A 22,359-nucleotide genomic window follows, 5' to 3' on the forward strand; every position below is an offset into this window, starting at 1 on the left:
AAACATGAAAATTTGTTTTGGTGCTTCTGAGTTCCAGCAGTTTTTAGGGGCCGCGGTGGCCGAGTGGTTAAGGTGTACCAACACTTTAACACTAGCCCTCCACCTCTGGGTTGCGAGTTCGAAACCAATGTGGGGCAATTGCCAGGTACTGACTGTAGGCCAGTGGTTTTTCTCTAGGTACTACGGCTTTCCTCCACCTCCAAACCTGGCACGTCCTTAAATGACCCTTGCTGTTAAAAGGATGTTTAACATAAAAAAAAATATCTGATTTCCAAGGTCAAAGTCACTTCAAAGACTCCGTCCCCTCACGTCCTATTTCAATGTTAACAGCAATCAACTTCCTTCTATATCAGATTCTCATCAAACTTTATTTTTCTGACCATTTCATTGTCTTTCCAGGGTATTGATCAGATAGCATCGGAAGGAAACCTCATAATAATGGTGATTACACTTATTAGAAATGAAAATTATTTCAATGCAAGAATCATCATTGACTCCTCCATACACCATACGGTTTAAATGTGTTATGGAGATGGTGACTCCTCCAAACGTGATACTGTCTCAATATATTATAGAGATTTTGACTCAGGGAAACACTATATGATATTAGAATCTATTTTAACTATAGTAGCTTGTGATTGTACATGATTCTGGGTATCAAGTGGCAGCGTGGGGCATTTATGTCTTGCAGACATTTTCTAGTTTCACTTTCCATAGATAACACATTATGTTGTGAATTTACCTTAATCCAAACAACAAGATACAACATCCCCATACATTTTCTCAATATTCCTACCTTAATGTATAAAACAAAGCACAGATTTGAACTAATATAATCATGTTTATTCTTTAAATTTTCATTTATACATTCTGTCTCTTGAAGATTTTTTTATCGGTATATATATATACACGTATATATACTCTTGTTCCCTAAATTAATACATCTTATTGGTAATGGTTCCTGGTTGTAATGTCATAAGTATTCCTCTAAAACAGCTACCGATTACACTAATCTGTTACAATTTGATTTGATGAGAGTTGACGGCTAGCACAATTCTGCCGAATTCTTGTTATGAAATTGAAGAGTCTGTGAGAGAATTTGTTTTCATTTCAAGGTACGTTGCAGCAGAACACATCTCTGAAAGGCTCAAATTTTGCACATTTGTAAATGTTACATTTTACATCATCGGAAATCCATTTGATCAATCTCAAATAGCTCTCATCACGATAGTCGTTTGGTTTTCCACCAGGTCATGTGACTTCATTCATCAGAAGATGCCTATGTCATTTCGGCTGAAGAATGTCGCCAAACCTGTTAAAACAACAATTTTGATAATTTACATCAACTGACCAGTATCACAATAATACATTTAAACAAGCAGTTTAAGGACAATTGTAACAGTGTTCGTTTGACGTATCAATGTTAAAATACTTTTATTGACAATTTCAATATCTACATACATATATACTGTACATATATACTTCTAATCCAACCAAAATCTTTGTACCAGTAAATGAATGGCCATAAAACATTATCAGACTTTACAAATTTGTAAAAGATTAGCAGCATGATGTCCAATATGTTTCAAATTTCACCAAGCTGAATGGTAGTAACCCAATATATATGTGAGGGTACAGCCGATTGTAATATATGTGAGGGTACCGCCGATTGTAATACATGTGAGGGTACAGCCAATTGTAATACTTGTGAGGGTACTGCCAATTGTAATACATGTGAGGGTACAGCCGATTGTAATATATGTGAAGTTACTGCCAATTGTAATACATGTGAGGGTACTGCCGATTGTAATACATGTGAGGGTACCGCCGATTGTAATACATGTGAGGGTACCGCCGATTGTAATACATGTGAGGGTACCGCCGATTGTAATACATGTGAGGGTACCGCCGATTGTAATACATGCGAGGGTACTGACGATTGTAATATGTGTGAGGGTACCGCCGATTGTAATACATGTGAGGGTACTGCCGAGTGTAATACTTGTGAGGGTATTACTAATTGTAATACATGTGAGGGTACTGCTGATTGTAATACATGTGAGGGTACAGCCGATTGTAATACATGTGAGGGTACTACCGATTGTAATACATGTGAGGGTACTGCCGATTGTAATACATGTGAGGGTACAGCCGATTGTAATACATGTGAGGGTACTACCGATTGTAATACATGTGAGGGTACTGCCAATTGTAATACATGTGAGGGTACCGTCTATTGTAATACATGTGAGGGTACCGTCTATTGTAATACATGTGAGGGTACTGCCGATTGTAATACATGTGAGGGTACTGACGATTGTAATACATGTGAGGGTACCGCCGATTGTAATACATGTGAGGGTACCGTCGATTGTAATACATGTGAGGGTACCACCGATTGTAATACATGTGATGGTACCGCCGATTGTAATACGTGTGAGGGTACTGCCGATTGTAATACGTGTGAGGGTATGGCCGATTGTAATACATGTGAGGGTACAGCCGATTGTAATACATGTAAGGGTATGGCCGATTGTAATACATGTGAGGGTACCGCCGATTGTAATACATGTGAGGGTACCGCCGATTGTAATATATGTGAGGGTACTGCTGCTTGTAATACATGTGAGGGTACCGCCGATTGTAATACATGTGAGGGTACTGCTGATTGTAATACATGTGAGGGTACTGCTGATTGTAATACGTGTGAGGGTACTGCTGATTGTAATACATGTGAGGGTACCGTCTATTGTAATACATGTGAGGGTACTGACGATTGTAATACATGTGAGGGTACTGACGATTGTAATACATGTGAGGGTATGGCCGATTGTAATACATGTGAGGGTACCGCCGATTGTAATACATGTGAGGGTACCGCCGATTGTAATACGTGTGAGGGTACCGCCGATTGTAATACATATGAGGGTACAGCCAATTGTAATACGTGTGAGGGTACTGCTGATTGTAATACATGTTAGGGTACCGCCGATTGTAATACATGTGAGGGTACCGCCGATTGTAATATATGTGAGGGTACCGCCGATTGTAATACATGTGAGGGTACAGCCGATTGTAATATATGTGAAGTTACTGCCAATTGTAATACATGTGAGGGTACTGCCGATTGTAATACATGTGAGGGTACCGCCGATTGTAATACATGTGAGGGTATGGCCGATTGTAATACATGTGAGGGTACTGCTGATTGTAATACATGTGAGGGTACCGCCGATTGTAATACATGTGAGGGTACTGACGATTGTAATACATGTGAGGGTACTGCTGATTGTAATACATGTGAGGGTACCGCCGATTGTAATACATGTGAGGGTACCGCCGATTGTAATACATGTGAGGGTACCGCCGATTGTAATACATGTGAGGGTACCGCCGATTGTAATACATGTGAGGGTACAGCCGATTGTAATACATGCGAGGGTACTGACGATTGTAATGTGTGAGGGTACCGCCGATTGTAATACATGTGAGGGTACCGCCGATTGTAATACATGTGAGGGTACCGCCTATTGTAATACATGTGAGGGTACAGCCGATTGTAATACATGTGAGGGTACAGCCAATTGTAATACTTGTGAGGGTACTGCCGATTGTAATACATGTGAGGGTACAGCCGATTGTAATACATGTGAGGGTACTACCGATTGTAATACATGTGAGGGTACTACCGATTGTAATACATGTGAGGGTACCGCCGATTGTAATACGTGTGAGGGTACTGCCGATTGTAATACATGTGAGGGTATGGCCGATTGTAATACATGTGAGGATACTGCCGATTGTAATATATGTGAAGTCACTGCCAATTGTAATACGTGTGAGGGTACTACTGATTGTAATACATGTGAGGGTACTGCCGATTGTAATATATGTGAAGTCACTGCCAATTGTAATACATGTGAGGGTACTACCGATTGTAATACATGTGAGGGTACCGCCGATTGTAATACGTGTGAGGGTACTGCCAATTGTAATACATGTGAGGGTATGGCCGATTGTAATACATGTGAGAGTACCGCCGATTGTAATACATGTGAGGGTACAGCCGATTGTAATACGTGTGAGGGTACTGCCGATTGTAATACATGTGAGGGTACAGCCGATTGTAATACATGTGAGGGTACTGCTGATTGTAATACATGTGAGGGTACTGTCGATTGTAATACATGTGAGGGTACCGCCGATTGTAATACATGTGAGGGTACCGCCGATTGTAATACATGTGAGGGTACCGCCGATTGTAATACATGTGAGGGTACTGCTGATTGTAATACGTGTGAGGGTACTGCCGATTGTAATACATGTGAGGGTACTGCTGCTTGTAATACATGTGAGGGTACCGCCGATTGTAATACATGTGAGGGTACTGCTGATTGTAATACATGTGAGGGTACTGCTGATTGTAATACGTGTGAGGGTACTGCTGATTGTAATACATGTGAGGGTACCGTCTATTGTAATACATGTGAGGGTACTGACGATTGTAATACATGTGAGGGTACTGACGATTGTAATACATGTGAGGGTATGGCCGATTGTAATACATGTGAGGGTACCGCCGATTGTAATACATGTGAGGGTACCGCCGATTGTAATACGTGTGAGGGTACCGCCGATTGTAATACATATGAGGGTACAGCCAATTGTAATACGTGTGAGGGTACTGCTGATTGTAATACATGTTAGGGTACCGCCGATTGTAATACATGTGAGGGTACCGCCGATTGTAATATATGTGAGGGTACCGCCGATTGTAATACATGTGAGGGTACAGCCGATTGTAATATATGTGAAGTTACTGCCAATTGTAATACATGTGAGGGTACTGCCGATTGTAATACATGTGAGGGTACCGCCGATTGTAATACATGTGAGGGTATGGCCGATTGTAATACATGTGAGGGTACTGCTGATTGTAATACATGTGAGGGTACCGCCGATTGTAATACATGTGAGGGTACTGACGATTGTAATACATGTGAGGGTACTGCTGATTGTAATACATGTGAGGGTACCGCCGATTGTAATACATGTGAGGGTACCGCCGATTGTAATACATGTGAGGGTACCGCCGATTGTAATACATGTGAGGGTACCGCCTATTGTAATACATGTGAGGGTACAGCCGATTGTAATACATGCGAGGGTACTGACGATTGTAATGTGTGAGGGTACCGCCGATTGTAATACATGTGAGGGTACCGCCGATTGTAATACATGTGAGGGTACCGCCTATTGTAATACATGTGAGGGTACAGCCGATTGTAATACATGTGAGGGTACAGCCAATTGTAATACTTGTGAGGGTACTGCCGATTGTAATACATGTGAGGGTACAGCCGATTGTAATACATGTGAGGGTACTACCGATTGTAATACATGTGAGGGTACTACCGATTGTAATACATGTGAGGGTACCGCCGATTGTAATACGTGTGAGGGTACTGCCGATTGTAATACATGTGAGGGTATGGCCGATTGTAATACATGTGAGGATACTGCCGATTGTAATATATGTGAAGTCACTGCCAATTGTAATACGTGTGAGGGTACTACTGATTGTAATACATGTGAGGGTACTGCCGATTGTAATATATGTGAAGTCACTGCCAATTGTAATACATGTGAGGGTACTACCGATTGTAATACATGTGAGGGTACCGCCGATTGTAATACGTGTGAGGGTACTGCCAATTGTAATACATGTGAGGGTATGGCCGATTGTAATACATGTGAGAGTACCGCCGATTGTAATACATGTGAGGGTACAGCCGATTGTAATACGTGTGAGGGTACTGCCGATTGTAATACATGTGAGGGTACAGCCGATTGTAATACATGTGAGGGTACTGCTGATTGTAATACATGTGAGGGTACTGTCGATTGTAATACATGTGAGGGTACCGCCGATTGTAATACATGTGAGGGTACCGCCGATTGTAATACATGTGAGGGTACCGCCGATTGTAATACATGTGAGGGTACTGCTGATTGTAATACGTGTGAGGGTACTGCCGATTGTAATACATGTGAGGGTACTGTCGATTGTAATACATGTGAGGGTACCGCCTATTGTAATACATGTGAGGGTATGGCCGATTGTAATACATGTGAGGGTATTACTAATTGTAATACATGTGAGGGTACCGCCGATTGTAATACATGTGAGGGTATTACTAATTGTAATACATGTGAGGGTACCGCCGATTGTAATACATGTGAGGGTATGGCCGATTGTAATACATGTGAGGGTACTGCTGATTGTAATACATGTGAGGGTACCGCCGATTGTAATACATGTGAGGGTATGGCCGATTGTAATACATGTGAGGGTATTACTAATTGTAATACATGTGAGGGTACCGCCGATTGTAATACATGTGAGGGTACTGCTGATTGTAATACATGTGAGGGTACCGCCGATTGTAATACATGTGAGGGTACCGCCGATTGTAATACGTGTGAGGGTACTGCCGATTGTAATACGTGTGAGGGTACTGACGATTGTAATATATGTGAGGGTACCGCCGATTGTAATACATGTGAGGGTACAGCCGATTGTAATACATGTGAGGGTATTACTAATTGTAATACATGTGAGGGTACCGCCGATTGTAATACATGTGAGGGTATGGCCGATTGTAATACATGTGAGGGTACTGCTGATTGTAATACATGTGAGGGTACCGCCGATTGTAATACGTGTGAGGGTACTGCCGATTGTAATACGTGTGAGGGTACTGACGATTGTAATACGTGTGAGGGTACTGCTGATTTTAATACTTGTGAGGGTACAGCCGAGTGTAATACATGTGAGGGTACCGCCGATTGTAATACATGTGAGGGTACTGCCAATTGTAATACATGCGAGGGTACTGCCGATTGTAATACATGTGAGGGTACCGTCGATTGTAATACATGTGAGGGTACTGCCGATTGTAATACATGTGAGGGTACATCCGATTGTAATACATGTGAGGGTACCGCCGATTGTAATACATGTGAGAGTACCGCCGAGTGTAATACTTGTGAGGGTATTACTAATTGTAATACATGTGAGGGTACCGCCGATTGTAATACATGTGAGGGTATGGCCGATTGTAATACATGTGAGGGTACTGCCGATTGTAATACATGTGAGAGTACCGCCGATTGTAATACATGTGAGGGTACCGCCGATTGTAATACATGTGAGGGTACAGCCGATTGTAATACATGTGAGGGTATGGCCGATTGTAATACATGTGAGGGTACCGCCGATTGTAATACATGTGAGGGTACTGCCGATTGTAATACATGTGAGGGTACTGCCAATTGTAATACATGTGAGGGTACGGTCGATTGTAATACATGTGAGGGTACTGCCGATTGTAATACATGTGAGGGTACTGCCGATTGTAATACATGTGAGGGTACGGTCGATTGTAATACATGTGAGGGTACCGCCGATTGTAATACATGTGAGGGTACTGCCAATTGTAATACATGTGAGGGTACGGTCGATTGTAATACATGTGAGGGTACTGCCGATTGTAATACATGTGAGGGTACTGCCGATTGTAATACATGTGAGGGTACTACTGATTGTAATACATGTGAGGGTATGGCCGATTGTAATACATGTGAGGGTACTGCTGATTGTAATACATGTGAGGGTACCGCCGATTGTAATACATGTGAGGGTACAGCCGATTGTAATACATGTGAGGGTACCGCCAATTGTAATACATGTGAGGGTACTGCCGATTGTAATACATGTGAGGGTACTACTGATTGTAATACTTGTGAGGGTATTACTAATTGTAATACATGTGAGGGTACTGCTGATTGTAATACATGTGAGGGTACAGCCGATTGTAATACATGTGAGGGTACTGCCGATTGTAATACATGTGAGGGTACTGCTGATTGTAATACATGTGAGGGTATTACTAATTGTAATACATGTGAGGGTACAGCCGATTGTAATACATGTTAGAGTACCGTCGATTTTAATACATGTGAGGTACTGCCGATTGTAATACGTGTGAGGATTTTCAACATTAGTGATTTAAATTTTCTTATTTCTCTTCGTGATTTCTTACATCCTCGTATCATTGTCCTAGAAGGGCTTCTTTATTCTGGTAACTTTAACTACATTCGTGTATAAAATCGCCTAATAGCCCTACGCATGTTCATGGCTATATTCTTCTCTCGTTCTAACTCTGGTTATGCTTAAAGTTGTACAACAATCATATAATTTTCATGTCTGGTATCCATACCTAAGATCGGGAGCTGTCCGTCGTTATACTGGAATTCCTTCTTATCAAATACTACTCCCGTGAGGTAATGTGCTGTATCCATATTTATGTTGGAGTTCATCGTGAGAAACATGTTCTCCAACTCGTCCTCGTCTATCATATCGTCATGATTGTCGTCAAACCCCTTGATCGCCATGGCTATTAGTGGGATATATCCATCCTGCGGATCCTGCGGATTTTCTCCTTCAGTGCGCCTCTGCAAGTTACAAATGTTCAGAAGATAAAAAAAATCATACAACTGTTAAGATATTTTCTCGTTTTTCACTATAAATTGATGACGTCACTCACTCATTTTATGTTGATACTTACAGCTAAGTTATTTGCAAGTTATGCGTTTATGAGCAAGGTCCGTATTACCTCATTTTCAACCCACAAATTTCATGGGAACCAGAACGGCGAGCTGGAGACGTTTACTCTTCTGGAACACCTGGACCCGTTTTTTCATGAACCCGTCCTCATGTCCAAGAAACACATCCTGATCTCGGGCTCAAATAAACATTTTGGTTTCAGACTCAAATGCTTTTGGTGATAAATGTGTCAGAATTAACACTTTTTCATTGAATCGAAGGAATTTAGGAAAGACTTCAAGCGAGAGATTATTTATTTCATGTTTAGGGGTTTTGTGGGGATTTTTTTCGTTTTTTTTTTTTTCTGTCTTTTTTTAAGATGTTTTTTCACGATTAAAGTGTTATAAAGGAAGTTGGATGTTAGCGCAGAATTGTGTAATATTTTAGAGATTGATCAGTTTCGTTTGCACACTCCAGTTTTTCATTAACCAAGAATGTCTATGGCAAAACCCGCAAGCGAACTGACGATTATGCTATTTCGTTTTAATGAACTTCCGGCGATCCTCGCGTTAACATCCTTGATATATTTTTGCGTTTACTTTCACTTTTGCTCTCAGCACCCCTGGAGGTTGAAGCCCAAATTTGATACTGTTGAAAGTGTATGGAGTTTTAAGAAAATCAATGAAGTCCAAATAGCGTAGTAACAGTAGCCTCATTTTGGACTCCAGGTGGTTTAAGCGCGGATTTGTACCAGTGATGAAGATTCTGACTTAATTGTAGTTTCGGGATAATTGAATTATTAATGAAGTCAGTATAGAGCGAGGATGTTGTTTGGTTACCTACGTACGGGTCTATCCTCGTATCCCGACTCGTCGCGCGGGGTCAATAACGAGTATTAAACTCCTCGCGCGTCATGTTGCACAAGAATAAGAATGGGGAAATAATACTACATGTATACAAATAATTCAATATTTCAACCACGACTCTCTCACATGAAAAGGTCTCATACATATCTTGTGTTTTATCCTTGGCAACCTAGTTAGATATTCTTGAATGCCGATAGGAATATTTTCAATAAGTCAAAGTTAAAGTTTTAACCAATGGAATTTGCTTGATTTTTGTTGACGGATTGAGTGCCAGAAACTGATAAAACAAGTAGACTGGATTACCTGCCTTAGTACTATTTCTCTCCACTAGGCTGCGCTCATTTGAAGCGAAGCCTAGCGGAGAGTAGAACAAGGGCCCAATGGGCCCGACTCGCTCATCTGCAATGCAGTGATCTTTGCATATATAGATCCTGCAGTTATTTAAAAGCATGCTACAGGGCCAATATATTGTCTTTCGGCACTTTGGCTATTCAGAAGTCATTTAAAGATTTAAGCATACCTGACCGACGTAACCTTGAATGTGAGTCAGGGTCATTCATTTGAACAAACTTGGTAGCCCTTCACCCCAGCATGCCACAGGCAAAATATTAGGTCTCTGGGACTCTTGGTTATTGAGCAGAAGTCGTTTAAAGGTTTTAGCCTTTTTTCCTCCTGTGACCTTGAATGAAGTTCAAGGTCATTAATTTGAATAAACTTGGTCCCCTTCACCCCAGCATGCTACCGACTCAATATCAACCCCCTGGGACTCTTTGTGATTGAGAAGAAGTCGTTTAAAGATTTTAGCATTTTTTAAACTATGTTACCTTGAATGAAGGTCAAGGTCATTCATTTGAACAAACTCGGGATCCCTTCATCCCAGCATGCTACAGGCCAAATATTAGGACTCTGGAACTCTTGGTTATTGAGCAGAAGTCGTTTAAAAGTTTTAGCCTTTTTGACCCCTGTGACCTTGAATGATGGTTAAAGTCATTCATTTAAACAAACTTGGAAGCCCTTTATCCCAGCATGCTTCCGACCCAATATCACCTCCCTTAGACTCTTGGTTACTGAGAAGAAGTCGTTTAAAGATTTAAGCCTTTTTGACCCCTGTGACTTTGAATGAAGCTCAAGGTCATTCATTTGAACAAACTTTATAGCACTTTACCCTAGCATGCTACATACCCAATATAAACTCCCTGGGACTCTTGGTTATTAAGAAGTAGTCGATTAAAGATTTCAGCCTATTCGATCTCTATAACCTTGAATGAACGTCACGGTCATTCTTTTGAACAAACTTGGTAGCCCCTCATCCCAGCATGCTACAGACCCAATATCAACTCCTGGGACTCTTGGTTATTAAGAAGAAGTCGTTTAAAGATTTCAGCCTATTTGATCCCTGTAACCTTGAATGAAGGTCAAGGTCATTCATTTGCACAAACTTGGTAGCCCTTCATCCCAGCATGCTACAGACCCAGTATCAACTCCCTGGGACTCTTGGTTATTAAGGAGAAGTCGTTTAAATATTTCAGCCTATTTGTACGATGTACCCACGGTTGATTGCACTACGCTTCAAGCGTAGCGAAGTGCAACCAACCGTGGGTACAAGTGTGGCGTAGTGCAATCAACCGTGGGTACAAGTGTGGCGTAGTGCAATCAACCGTGGGTACAAGTGTGGCGTAGTGCAATCAACCGCGGGTACAAGTGTGGCGTAGTGCAATCAACCGTGGGTATAAGTGTGGCGTAGTGCAATCAACCGTAGGTACGAGCGTAGCGTAGTGCAATCAACCGTGGGTACAAGGGTAGCGTAGTGCAATCAACCGTGGGTACAAGTGTGGCGTAGTGCATTCAACCGTGGTTATCCGGCGATGTGTAAGCTCATATAAACCGTGGGTACAATAAGTAGTGCAATCAGTTCATATATTATCAAGCCAGAACAGACCTAATTAAGTGATACTCGGAACATACGAAAAAAAGACAGAGATGTTCAGAAAAAAACCCACTGCGGGGGTGGATGGTATATAAGTCGATTAGAACACCAGCCACGTAACCTTAGGTGGAGGTCGAGGTGCGTGGCTCCACTTTCCCTACCCGTGTCGGTTTGTTTCTCGGGAAGCTCAGAAATCCTGTCTGTGCTGTCGTGGTTGTGTCCTTCGGCAGCTTTGCCCTCTGGATGGTATGCGACGGGTCACATGCATGTTTTTTCAGTGAGGTAGTCACCAACTACTACAAGTAGACTCCGACCCTGGCTGTTTACGGGACGTTAAACCCAGCAAACAAACAAAGCGGATATGGATCGCTTGTTTGAAACGTACACAATAACAAGGTAAAGACAAGTGTTGCTACTCCATACACCATGGTGGAAGGTATGCGAGGGTCAATTGCAAGTTGCTTTGAAGTTTTGTAATTAATTGAAGGCTGCGAGTTGTTAATGTATCATTAATATGTACAAGTTAGCATACAGAGTTCATCATCAGTCTCATACAGCGGACATCGACCGAAACTTAACCCTGACGTTCCTTTGAGGCCATTTAGTCAGTGGGGAATCCCGCAGCTGTCGTGACGAGGCTTTGCCGCGGTATCCATTGTGCTGTTGTTTAAAGATTACTGCTTCGGAATGGCTAAACGGATTCTGACAAAGTAATAACATGTTAAAATGATCAAATGAGAGGAAATACATAGAGGCGACAAATCTTCATTATTACATCGCTTCATAATGCTTAATGGGTTTCCAAGTTAAGATGCTAGAACTATGCAAACCTATGCTTGTGGCTAGCTAGGTTGTCATTGTTACCGGGATATTAAATACAATAATACTTTATGTTATTGTAGTCATATAATCCAAGTGTTTTATATTAAAAGATTATTAATTTATTGTTTTCGACACTGTCCTAGCTATATCATGATGCCGTGGTCTGCCATATTGGCCGAAGGCTGAAGGGCATGTAGCTGACCAGTGCGTAATGACCAGGCCAATATTGAAAACACTAATTAACGATTAAATTATCAATCAAATTACATATTGCCGTCTGGGGATGCTGGTGTAACGTGAAAAAATGACCCGGGTTACTTTTTCTACCCGGGTCATTTTTTCACGTTACACCGGTTATCTGGTAAACATATATTTTCATGGTTATAGCCTTTTTCAAAGAACTACAGTAGATGGATTTTCTACTATAGTCTGTTTCATACAACATAAACGCTGCAAATTCGTTATGCAGCATTGCGATAATAATCGTTGGCTATTTCCTTTCCATGACACTCCTCTATCTTGCTTTGTTCTTTTTTTTTCTGTACAATATCCCTCCTTTCTAGGAGCATCCTGCAGCAGCACTATGGATTCATCAGGTGTAGAATCTCTATCTATATTTATATTCAACAAGAAATATCTTTAAAAAAGATAAACGGCATAGTTTTAATGCTGGTGGTTATAATGTAAAACTGCTGGTGAAATAAATTAACGAACTAATCAATGAATGCGTTTCAGCACGTATAGCACAATTATATCAGTTTGAATCATTTTTGGTGATAATAAGACTACATTTGAATAAGAAATATACTTTCATGAATGTGTCATTTGAATAGATACATCCTCTTAATCAGCTTGCATTCAATCTTAACTTGGTTTCGTTTTTAACTGCATACCTACATTTTGCATTAACCGCTACATTGGCCAATCACATACTTCATTTTGACCAGTAACGCCACCTGTCGCGTCATATCCGGGCCAAAAGAAAATTATACGGCTTTTCCGAAAAATGAGGCGTTATCACTAACCCATATAAGGGCCCCTTTTGTTGACGTACAACTACTAACAGGACTTATATGGAATGTGGACGGAGAATATCTATGATATATATACAGTTCTCAGAAAGCACACCAAAAATGGCACATGCATACTTGACCAGAGTTGTGGAAAGTCGCGTACAAAAGCACGTGTGGCTAACACAAGGGTCCAATGGTGAACGTCTCGGAGACTTTATAATGTACGTACGACAGGGACTGGATAAAGACATACGTCGCTCTGGTCGCATACTTCCATTTTGTTCACTGGTAGATTGGCCATAATGTTCACACGTCGGGTATAACCAGAGACATATATACAATCTCCAAATAAGGTAGTGTCTTTCAAAAGTGACAGTGTCTTTAAATATTGGTAGTGTTTTCAATAGTGACAGTGTCTTTCAATATTGGTAGTGTCTTTCAATAGTAACTGTTTTTTTCAATATTTGCAGTGTTTTTCAATGGTGACCCTAGTTTCAAGTATTGGCGGTTTTTTTTTTTTCAATATTAGCGGTGTTTTTGCTTCATATGGTATAGACAGAAAAAAGTCCGTATCGAGGCATTATAACTCAAGGTAATTTAAAAACAAAAATGCTTCATGAATTTGTTTTATTAATTTGTCATCATATCGCAACAGTGACTTGTATGTGTGAAATGCTTAGAATGGCTGTTTTTCTTTCGGATGAAACCCATCGTTCGTTACGAGTTTTACGAGAGTAATTCAAAATTACTCAGATGTAAAGGCATGCGTCTTATAGAAAAATTGGCGCTGAGTGGCAATTCTATTTAGTTTATCAGTTTTTGACCAAGCAGATTTTCACATATACGTCAAGTGACAACATTGGTAATTTTTGCAGGGGTCAACTTTAGATGACGCTAACTTCACCAGTTGCTACAATTGTGATTGACTCGTGTTGCGTATTTTATAATATACTCTCATACCTGCTTCAACATATACTTTGTAGATTTATCTCGCAACGAGCTTCGGACAGGAAGTGAGGAACACAGCGCCACCAGCAACAAGCAAGGGGACATCACTCTCAAGGTCCACTTCATCATCATTTTTAATAAACTAAAACAAAAGGATACAAATAGAATCAGAATATTGAAATGACAACCAGAAATAAAAGAATCCGTAATGATTTCAAGATATTCCAGAGTGACATTGGCTCTCAACATTGAATGCTCTTACTCTGTCCAATGGAAGACTTATTTTTTCTCCACTTTCCCTTCTCTCCTGTCTTCATTTAAAGCATCTGATTACAAAAAGAACTTACATATGAAGTCTAAGAAAGATCTATGAACTTCCTGAAATGTATCAATAACAAATTTCAACTGTCAAAATCCAAGATGGCTGCCAGGAGATTATTTTGTTTTCCGGTCAGACAAAAACCTAATGAGCACATCCAGGGACCAAGAGGGTCCTATATATGAAGTTTGAGAAATAGTTCTCCAGTAATTCTCAAGTTACAGTGATAACAGATAATGTTTTCGGACAGGCAACAGACTGACCACGGACATAGGGCGATTTAGTTTAAACTTTCTTTTATTCAAATATCTTAAGTACATTACATTGCATACAATACTAAAGTAAAGGAAAATAGAAACAGGTGTCTAAGACACTTATATAAATCTATCACCTATAAATAAATAAGCAATTGAAAAATGGACAGCATTGTTAAGTCAACAGTGCAGTTAACAGTGAAAACCATACAATTCGGACAGTTTAAACAGGATGACAGATGTAGGGCGATTTGAATAACGATGAACTAAAAATAGATTGAGTATATCAACAACAACAAGAAAATTCCAACTCACAACCGATGAAACAAGGACAGCATAGACTCAAATTATAAATCCACCTGGGGAAACACGAGATGAAAATCGGACCACGTGTTTCGGAAATACAGGCGTCTTTCGCTGTACCTATCACGTACCTATCAGGTACAAAAACGCGACAGTGAACGAAACTCCTGGAATAGTTCATGTGAAATTGAAGGCTCATTCAGCGCCACCTCGTGGATAAAACCAACAAAAACTAATTTGATCCTTTAATGCACGTCAAACGAAACACTGTGTTCTTAAAAAGATGCAACTCCTGGAGTATCGAGGATGGATATATTCCAGGGGAGTATCGAGGTTGGAGATATGCCAATGATCTATTGAGCGAACATAGCAACTTGAGTATCGAGGATGAAAATACTCAAGGGATGCATGCAGAGATTGAAAGTTTCCATAACTCCTGGAGTATCGAGGAGAGATCTTTCAGTACAAATTAAGAGTAAGACACTAGATATTAACACCTTTCAGTACAAATTGAGAGTAAGACACTAGATATTGGAACCTTTCGGTACAAATTGAGAGTAAGACACACTAGATATTAATACCTTTCGGTACAAATTGAGAGTAAGACACACTAGATATTGACACTTTTCGATACAAATTGAGAGTAAGACACTAGATATTGACACTTTTCGGTACAAATTGAGAGTAAGACACACTAGATATTAACACCTTTCGGTACAAATTGAGAGTAAGACACTAAATATAACACTTTTCGGTACAAATTGAGAGTAAGACACTAGATATTAACACTTTTCGGTACAAATTGAGAGTAAGACACACTAGATATTAACACTTTTCGGTACAAATTGAGAGTAAGACACTCTAGATATTGACACCTTTCGGTACAAATTGAGAGTAAGACACACTAGATATTAACACCTTTCGGTACAAATTGAGAGTAAAACACACTCGATATTGACACCTTTCGGTACAAATTAAGAGTAAGACACACTAGATATTGACACCTTTCGGTACAAATTGAGAGTAAAACACACTAGATATTAACACCTTTCGGTACAAATTGTGAGTAAAACACACTAGATATTAACACCTTTCGGTACAAATTGAGAGTAAGACACACTAGATATTGACACCTTCCGGTACAAATTGAGAGTAAGACACACTAGATATTAACACCTTTCGGTATAAATTGAGAGTAAGGCACTCTAGATATTGACACCTTTCGGTACAAATTGAGAGTAAGACACACTAGATATTGACACCTTTCGGTACAAATTGAGAGTAAGACACTAGATATTGACACCTTTCGGTATAAATTGAGAGTAAGGCACACTAGATATTGACACCTTTCGGTATAAATTGAGAGTAAGGCACACTAGATATTGACACCTTTCGGTATAAATTGAGAGTAAGACACACTAGATATTGACACCTTTCAGTACAAATTGAGAGTAAGGCTAACTAGATATTGACACCTTTCGGTATAAATTGAGAGTAAGGCACACTAGATATTGACACCTTTCGGTATAAATTGAAAGTAAGACACACTAGATATTAACACCTTTCGGTACAAATTGAGAGTAAGACACACTAGATATTGACACCTTTCGGTACAAATTGAGAGTAAGGCTAACTAGATATTGACACCTTTCGGTATAAATTGAGAGTAAGGCACACTAGATATTGACACCTTTCGGTATAAATTGAGAGTAAGACACACTAGATATTAACACCTTTCGGTACAAATTGAGAGTAAGACACACTAGATATTAACACCTTTCGGTACAAATTGAGAGTAAAACACACTCGATATTGACACCTTTCGGTACAAATTAAGAGTAAGACACACTAGATATTGACACCTTTCGGTACAAATTGAGAGTAAAACACACTAGATATTAACACCTTTCGGTACAAATTGTGAGTAAAACACACTAGATATTAACACCTTTCGGTACAAATTGAGAGTAAGACACACTAGATATTGACACCTTCCGGTACAAATTGAGAGTAAGACACACTAGATATTAACACCTTTCGGTATAAATTGAGAGTAAGGCACTCTAGATATTGACACCTTTCGGTACAAATTGAGAGTAAGATACACTAGATATTGACACCTTTCGGTACAAATTGAGAGTAAGACACTAGATATTGACACCTTTCGGTATAAATTGAGAGTAAGGCACACTAGATATTGACACCTTTCGGTATAAATTGAGAGTAAGACACACTAGATATTGACACCTTTCAGTACAAATTGAGAGTAAGGCTAACTAGATATTGACACCTTTCGGTATAAATTGAGAGTAAGGCACACTAGATATTGACACCTTTCGGTATAAATTGAGAGTAAGACACACTAGATATTAACACCTTTCGGTACAAATTGAGAGTAAGACACACTAGATATTGACACCTTTCGGTACAAATTGAGAGTAAGGCTAACTAGATATTGACACCTTTCGGTATAAATTGAGAGTAAGGCACACTAGATATTGACACCTTTCGGTATAAATTGAGAGTAAGACACACTAGATATTAACACCTTTCGGTACAAATTGAGAGTAAGACACACTAGATATTGACACCTTTCGGTACAAATTGAGAGTAAGGCACACTAGATATTGACACCTTTCGGTACAAATTGAGAGTAAGGCACACTAGATATTGACACCTTTCGGTATAAATTGAGAGTAAGACACACAAGGTATTGACACCTTTCGGTATAAATTGAGAGTAAGGCACACTAGATATTGACACCTTTCGGTATAAATTGAGAGTAAGACACTAGATATTGACACCTTTCGGTACAAATTGAGAGTAAGGCACACTAGATATTGACACCTTTCGGTATAAATTGAGAGTAAGACACTAGATATTGACACCTTTCGGTACAAATTGAGAGTAAGGCACACTAGATATTGACACCTTTCGGTACAAATTGAGAGTAAGACACACTAGATATTAACACCTTTCGGTACAAATTGAGAGTAAGACACACTAGATATTGACACCTTTCGGTACAAATTGAGAGTAAGGCACACTAGATATTAACACCTTTCGGTACAAATTGAGAATAAGACACACTAGATATTAACACCTTTCGGTATAAATTGAGAGTAAGACACACTAGATATTGACACCTTTCGGTACAAATTGAGAGTAAGGCACACTAGATATTAACACCTTTCGGTACAAATTGAGAGTAAGACACACTAGATATTGACACCTTTCGGTACAAATTGAGAGTAAGACACACTAGATATTGACACCTTTCGGTACAAATTGAGAGTAAGGCACACTAGATATTAACACCTTTCGGTACAAATTGAGAGTAAGACACACTAGATATTGACACCTTTCGGTACAAATTGAGAGTAAGACACACTAGATATTAACACCTTTCAGAACAAATTGAGAGTAAGACACACTAGATATTAACACGTTTCGGTACAAATTGAGAGTAAGGCACACTAGATATTAACACCTTTCGGTACAAATTGAGAGTAAGACACACTAGATATTAACACCTTTCGGTACAAATTGAGAGTGAGACACACTAGATATAAACACCTTTCGGTACAAATTGAGAGTAAGACACACTAGATATAAACACCTTTCAGTACAAATTGAGAGTGAGACACACTAGATATAAACACCTTTCGGTACAAATTAAGAGTAAGACACACTAGATTTTAACACCTTTCGGTACAAATTGAGAGTAAGACACACTAGATATTGACACCTTTCGGCACAAATTGAGAGTAAGGCACACTAGATATTGACACCTTTCGGTACAAATTGAGAGTAAGGCACACTAGATATTAACACTTTTCGGTACAAATTGAGAGTAAGACACTGGATATTGACACCTTTCGGTACAAATTGAGAGTAAGGCACACTAGATATTGACACGTTTCGGTACAAATTGAGAGTAAGGCACACTAGATATTAACACCTTTCGGTACAAATTAAGAGTAAGACACACTACATTTTAACACCTTTCGGTACAAATTGAGAGTAAGACACTAGATATTGACACCTTTCGGTACAAATTGAGAGTAAGACACACTAGATATTAACACTTTTCGGTACAAATTGAGAGTAAGATACACTAGATATTAACACCTTTCGGTACAAATTGAGAGTAAGGCACACTAGATATTGACACCTTTCGGTACAAATTGAGAGTAAGGCACACTAGATATTAACACGTTTCAGTACAAATTGAGAGTAAGACACACTAGATATTAACACCTTTCGGTACAAGTTGAGAGTAAGACACACTACATTTTAACACCTTTCAGTTCAAGTTGAGAGTAAGACACACTACATTTTAACACCTTTCAGTTCAAGTTGAGAGTAAGACACACTAGATATTAACACCTTTCTGTACAAATTGAGAGTAAGGCACACTAGATATTGACACCTTTCGGTACAAATTGAGAGTAAGACACACTAGATATTAACACCTTTCGGTACAAATTGAGAGTAAGACACACTAGATATTGACACATTTCGGTATAAATTGAGAGTAAGACACACTAGATATTGACACATTTCAGTACAAATTGAGAGTAAGATACACTAGATATTGACACATTTCGGTATAAATTGAGAGTAAGACACACTAGATATCAACACCTTTCGGTACAAATTGAGAGTAAGACACACTAGATATTGACACCTTTCGGTACAAATTGAGAGTAAGACACACTAGATATTGACACCTTTCGGTACAAATTGAGAGTAAGACACACTAGATATTAACACCTTTCGGTACAAATTGAGAGTAAGACACACTAGATATTGACACCTTTCGGTACAAATTGAGAGTAAGACACACTAGATATTAACACCTTTCGGTACAAATTGAGAGTAAGGCACACTAGATATTAACACCTTTCGGTACAAATTGAGAGTAAGACACACTAGATATTGACACCTTTCGGTACAAATTGAGAGTAAGGCACACTAGATATTGACACCTTTCGGTATAAATTGAGAGTAAGACACACTAGATATTGACACCTTTCGGTACAAATTGAGAGTAAGGCACACTAGATATTGACACCTTTCGGTATAAATTGAGAGTAAGGCACACTAGATATTGACACCTTTCGGTATAAATTGAGAGTAAGGCACACTAGATATTGACACCTTTCGGTATAGATTGAGAGTAAGGCACACTAGATATTGACACATTTCGGTACAAATTGAGAGTAAGACACACTAGAACCAGATCTAAGAGTCAGAGAGACATGACTTAAGATTAAAATCCTAAGATTGTACAGAAAGCATGTAAGAGAATACAGTGTGAATTTAGTAACAAAATCTAAAGGTATGTTATCCAAACTGTCTTGTTTAAAACTCGTGTGAACCGAGAGAAAACAGATTTATTGTGTCAGTACAGGCGATTAGTTGTTGTTCTGTTTGATATCGATCCGTTTACAGATGAAACGATGCCTTACAGATGAAAGGCACGTACAGACACGCCTATCGATTGATAGTGATCAACACTACCTAGAGAGAGAGAGAGACAGAGAGAGACAGAGAGACAGACAGACAGAGAGACAGAGACAGAGAGACAGAGAGACAGAGAGAGACAGAGACAGAGACAGAGATACATAGACAGAGACAGAGAGACAGAGACAGAGAGAGACAGAGAGACAGACAGAGAGAGAGAGACACAGAGAGAGACAGAGAGAGAGAGAGACAGAGAGACAGACAGACAGAGAGACAGAGACAGAGAGACAGAGAGACAGAGACAGACAGAGACAGAGACAGAGATACATAGACAGAGACAGAGACAGAGAGACAGAGACAGAGAGACAGAGAGAGACAGAGACAGAGACAGAGAGATACATAGACAGAGAGAGAGAGAGAGAGAGACAGAGAGAGACAGAGAGAGAGAGACAGAGAGACAGAGGGAGAGACACAGAGAGAGACAGAGAGAGCGATACAGAGAGAGAGACAGAGAAAGAGAGAGAGAGACGGAGACGGAGACAGAGAGAGACAGAGGGAGAGAGACAGAGAGAGAAAGAAAGAGACAGACAGAGAGACGGAGACAGACATACAGACAGAGACAGACAGACAGACAGAGAAACAGACAGACAGAATGTTGCTGTTGTTGTTGTTGTTGTTGTTGTTGTTGTTGTTGTTACACCGGTATAAATCTAATTAATATTCTAAAGATTCTCTTTCGATGCACCTATGAAATAATATCTGGTCGTTATCAATGATTAATTTTCTTGTTATTTTTATTAAATGGCAAAACACACTCCTGTCATCCTGTGTGTTTGTTACTCGTCATGACCTACCCACTCATCAATCCAGTGTAGAAATTGACATTCATTTCTCGGAAAGAGTCGAGCCCATTTTATCCCATCACACAAGCTGCCTACTGCTATCAAAGATAGTAGTACACATGTATATGGCTATCATTCGATCATAACAAACATGCAGTAGAGCGCTCGCTTCATCGTAGCTAATGTACAAAACTCATCACGATGATTCATTATTCAGACCTATAATCGTGCAATTGTTTCATAAACAACATTTTTATAAATAACGATGATAATGATGACATCTCTCGACCTCTAAATAAGATTAATTATATACAGTTAAGATACAGACCTTTCGCTGCCGAGTTCGCTGCTGTCCGTTGTGGGTTTGGTGCCAGCGTTGAAGTGACTTGATTGTGTAAATAACGGGGCGATTACCCGATGGAGGCGTGTTGTTATCAAATGACAATAACATCATTACCCATTATATGGTCGACCGAGTGTCGTTGATGGTCAAAATGATGCTGACATTTTCCTACCAACGGGCCGTCATATACATATACATATATGAGGCACTTCCGGGGAGACCCATTGCTGACACGGAGGAAATTCAACACGGGCACAAAATCTGTTGATTTCTGCGATTAAGTATACATTAGACTAGTCAAAGTGAACCCCTAGCATTTATACCGTACAATTACTGACTCTAAGCAAGCTTGTACATTTTGAGAAATATCTATAAAGACATGGGCGCAGTTGTTCAAAAGGTGATTAGCTTAATCAATGGATTAGTGATGAAGATAATGATCACCAAAAATGATTTTCTCAGGATTTCAAAGTTGTTGTTAATCTGTGATTAGCCTAATCACATTTTTAACAACTGGGCCCAAATGTGGTCGATCTACATAATGTTTGAATGTGCACGAATTTTCAATCGTTTCAACATTAGATAAAAGATATGAAAGAATTCGAAGTATTAGAGCTTTAATACAGATGTTTTATGCTCTTGATT

The 22,359-nt window shown here is 39.5% G+C and overlaps 1 protein-coding gene across 1 annotated transcript; it reads right to left on the bottom strand.

Moving 5' to 3' along the window:
* Positions 1–1,087: 1,087 nt before the first annotated feature.
* Positions 1,088–21,907, bottom strand: LOC117340871. The gene is made up of 4 exons (XM_033902648.1): positions 21,700–21,907; positions 14,197–14,326; positions 8,283–8,517; positions 1,088–1,312 (listed from the first exon to the last, which is right to left on the bottom strand). The coding sequence occupies exons 2-4, from the start codon at positions 14,314–14,316 to the stop codon at positions 1,269–1,271; spliced, it is 399 nt and encodes a 132-aa protein (XP_033758539.1). The 5' UTR covers positions 14,317–14,326; positions 21,700–21,907; the 3' UTR covers positions 1,088–1,268.
* Positions 21,908–22,359: the final 452 nt, after the last annotated feature.

The sequence above is a fragment of the Pecten maximus genome, chromosome 13 (genome assembly GCF_902652985.1).
Source record: "Pecten maximus chromosome 13, xPecMax1.1, whole genome shotgun sequence".
Lineage (NCBI taxonomy): Eukaryota > Metazoa > Mollusca > Bivalvia > Pectinida > Pectinidae > Pecten > Pecten maximus.

Bases quoted from the DNA above. Each gene is read 5' to 3' on its own strand.
- LOC117340871 (XM_033902648.1), bottom strand. From the start codon at position 14,316: ATGATGATGAAGTGGACCTTGAGAGTGATGTCCCCTTGCTTGTTGCTG. The intron at 8,518-14,196 runs GTATGAGAGTAT...TGTAACTTGCAG, and splicing joins CAAAGTATATGTTGAAGCAG to AGGCGCACTGAAGGAGAAAA. The intron at 1,313-8,282 runs GTATGGATACCA...TTGTTTTAACAG, and splicing joins CGGACAGCTCCCGATCTTAG to GTTTGGCGACATTCTTCAGC.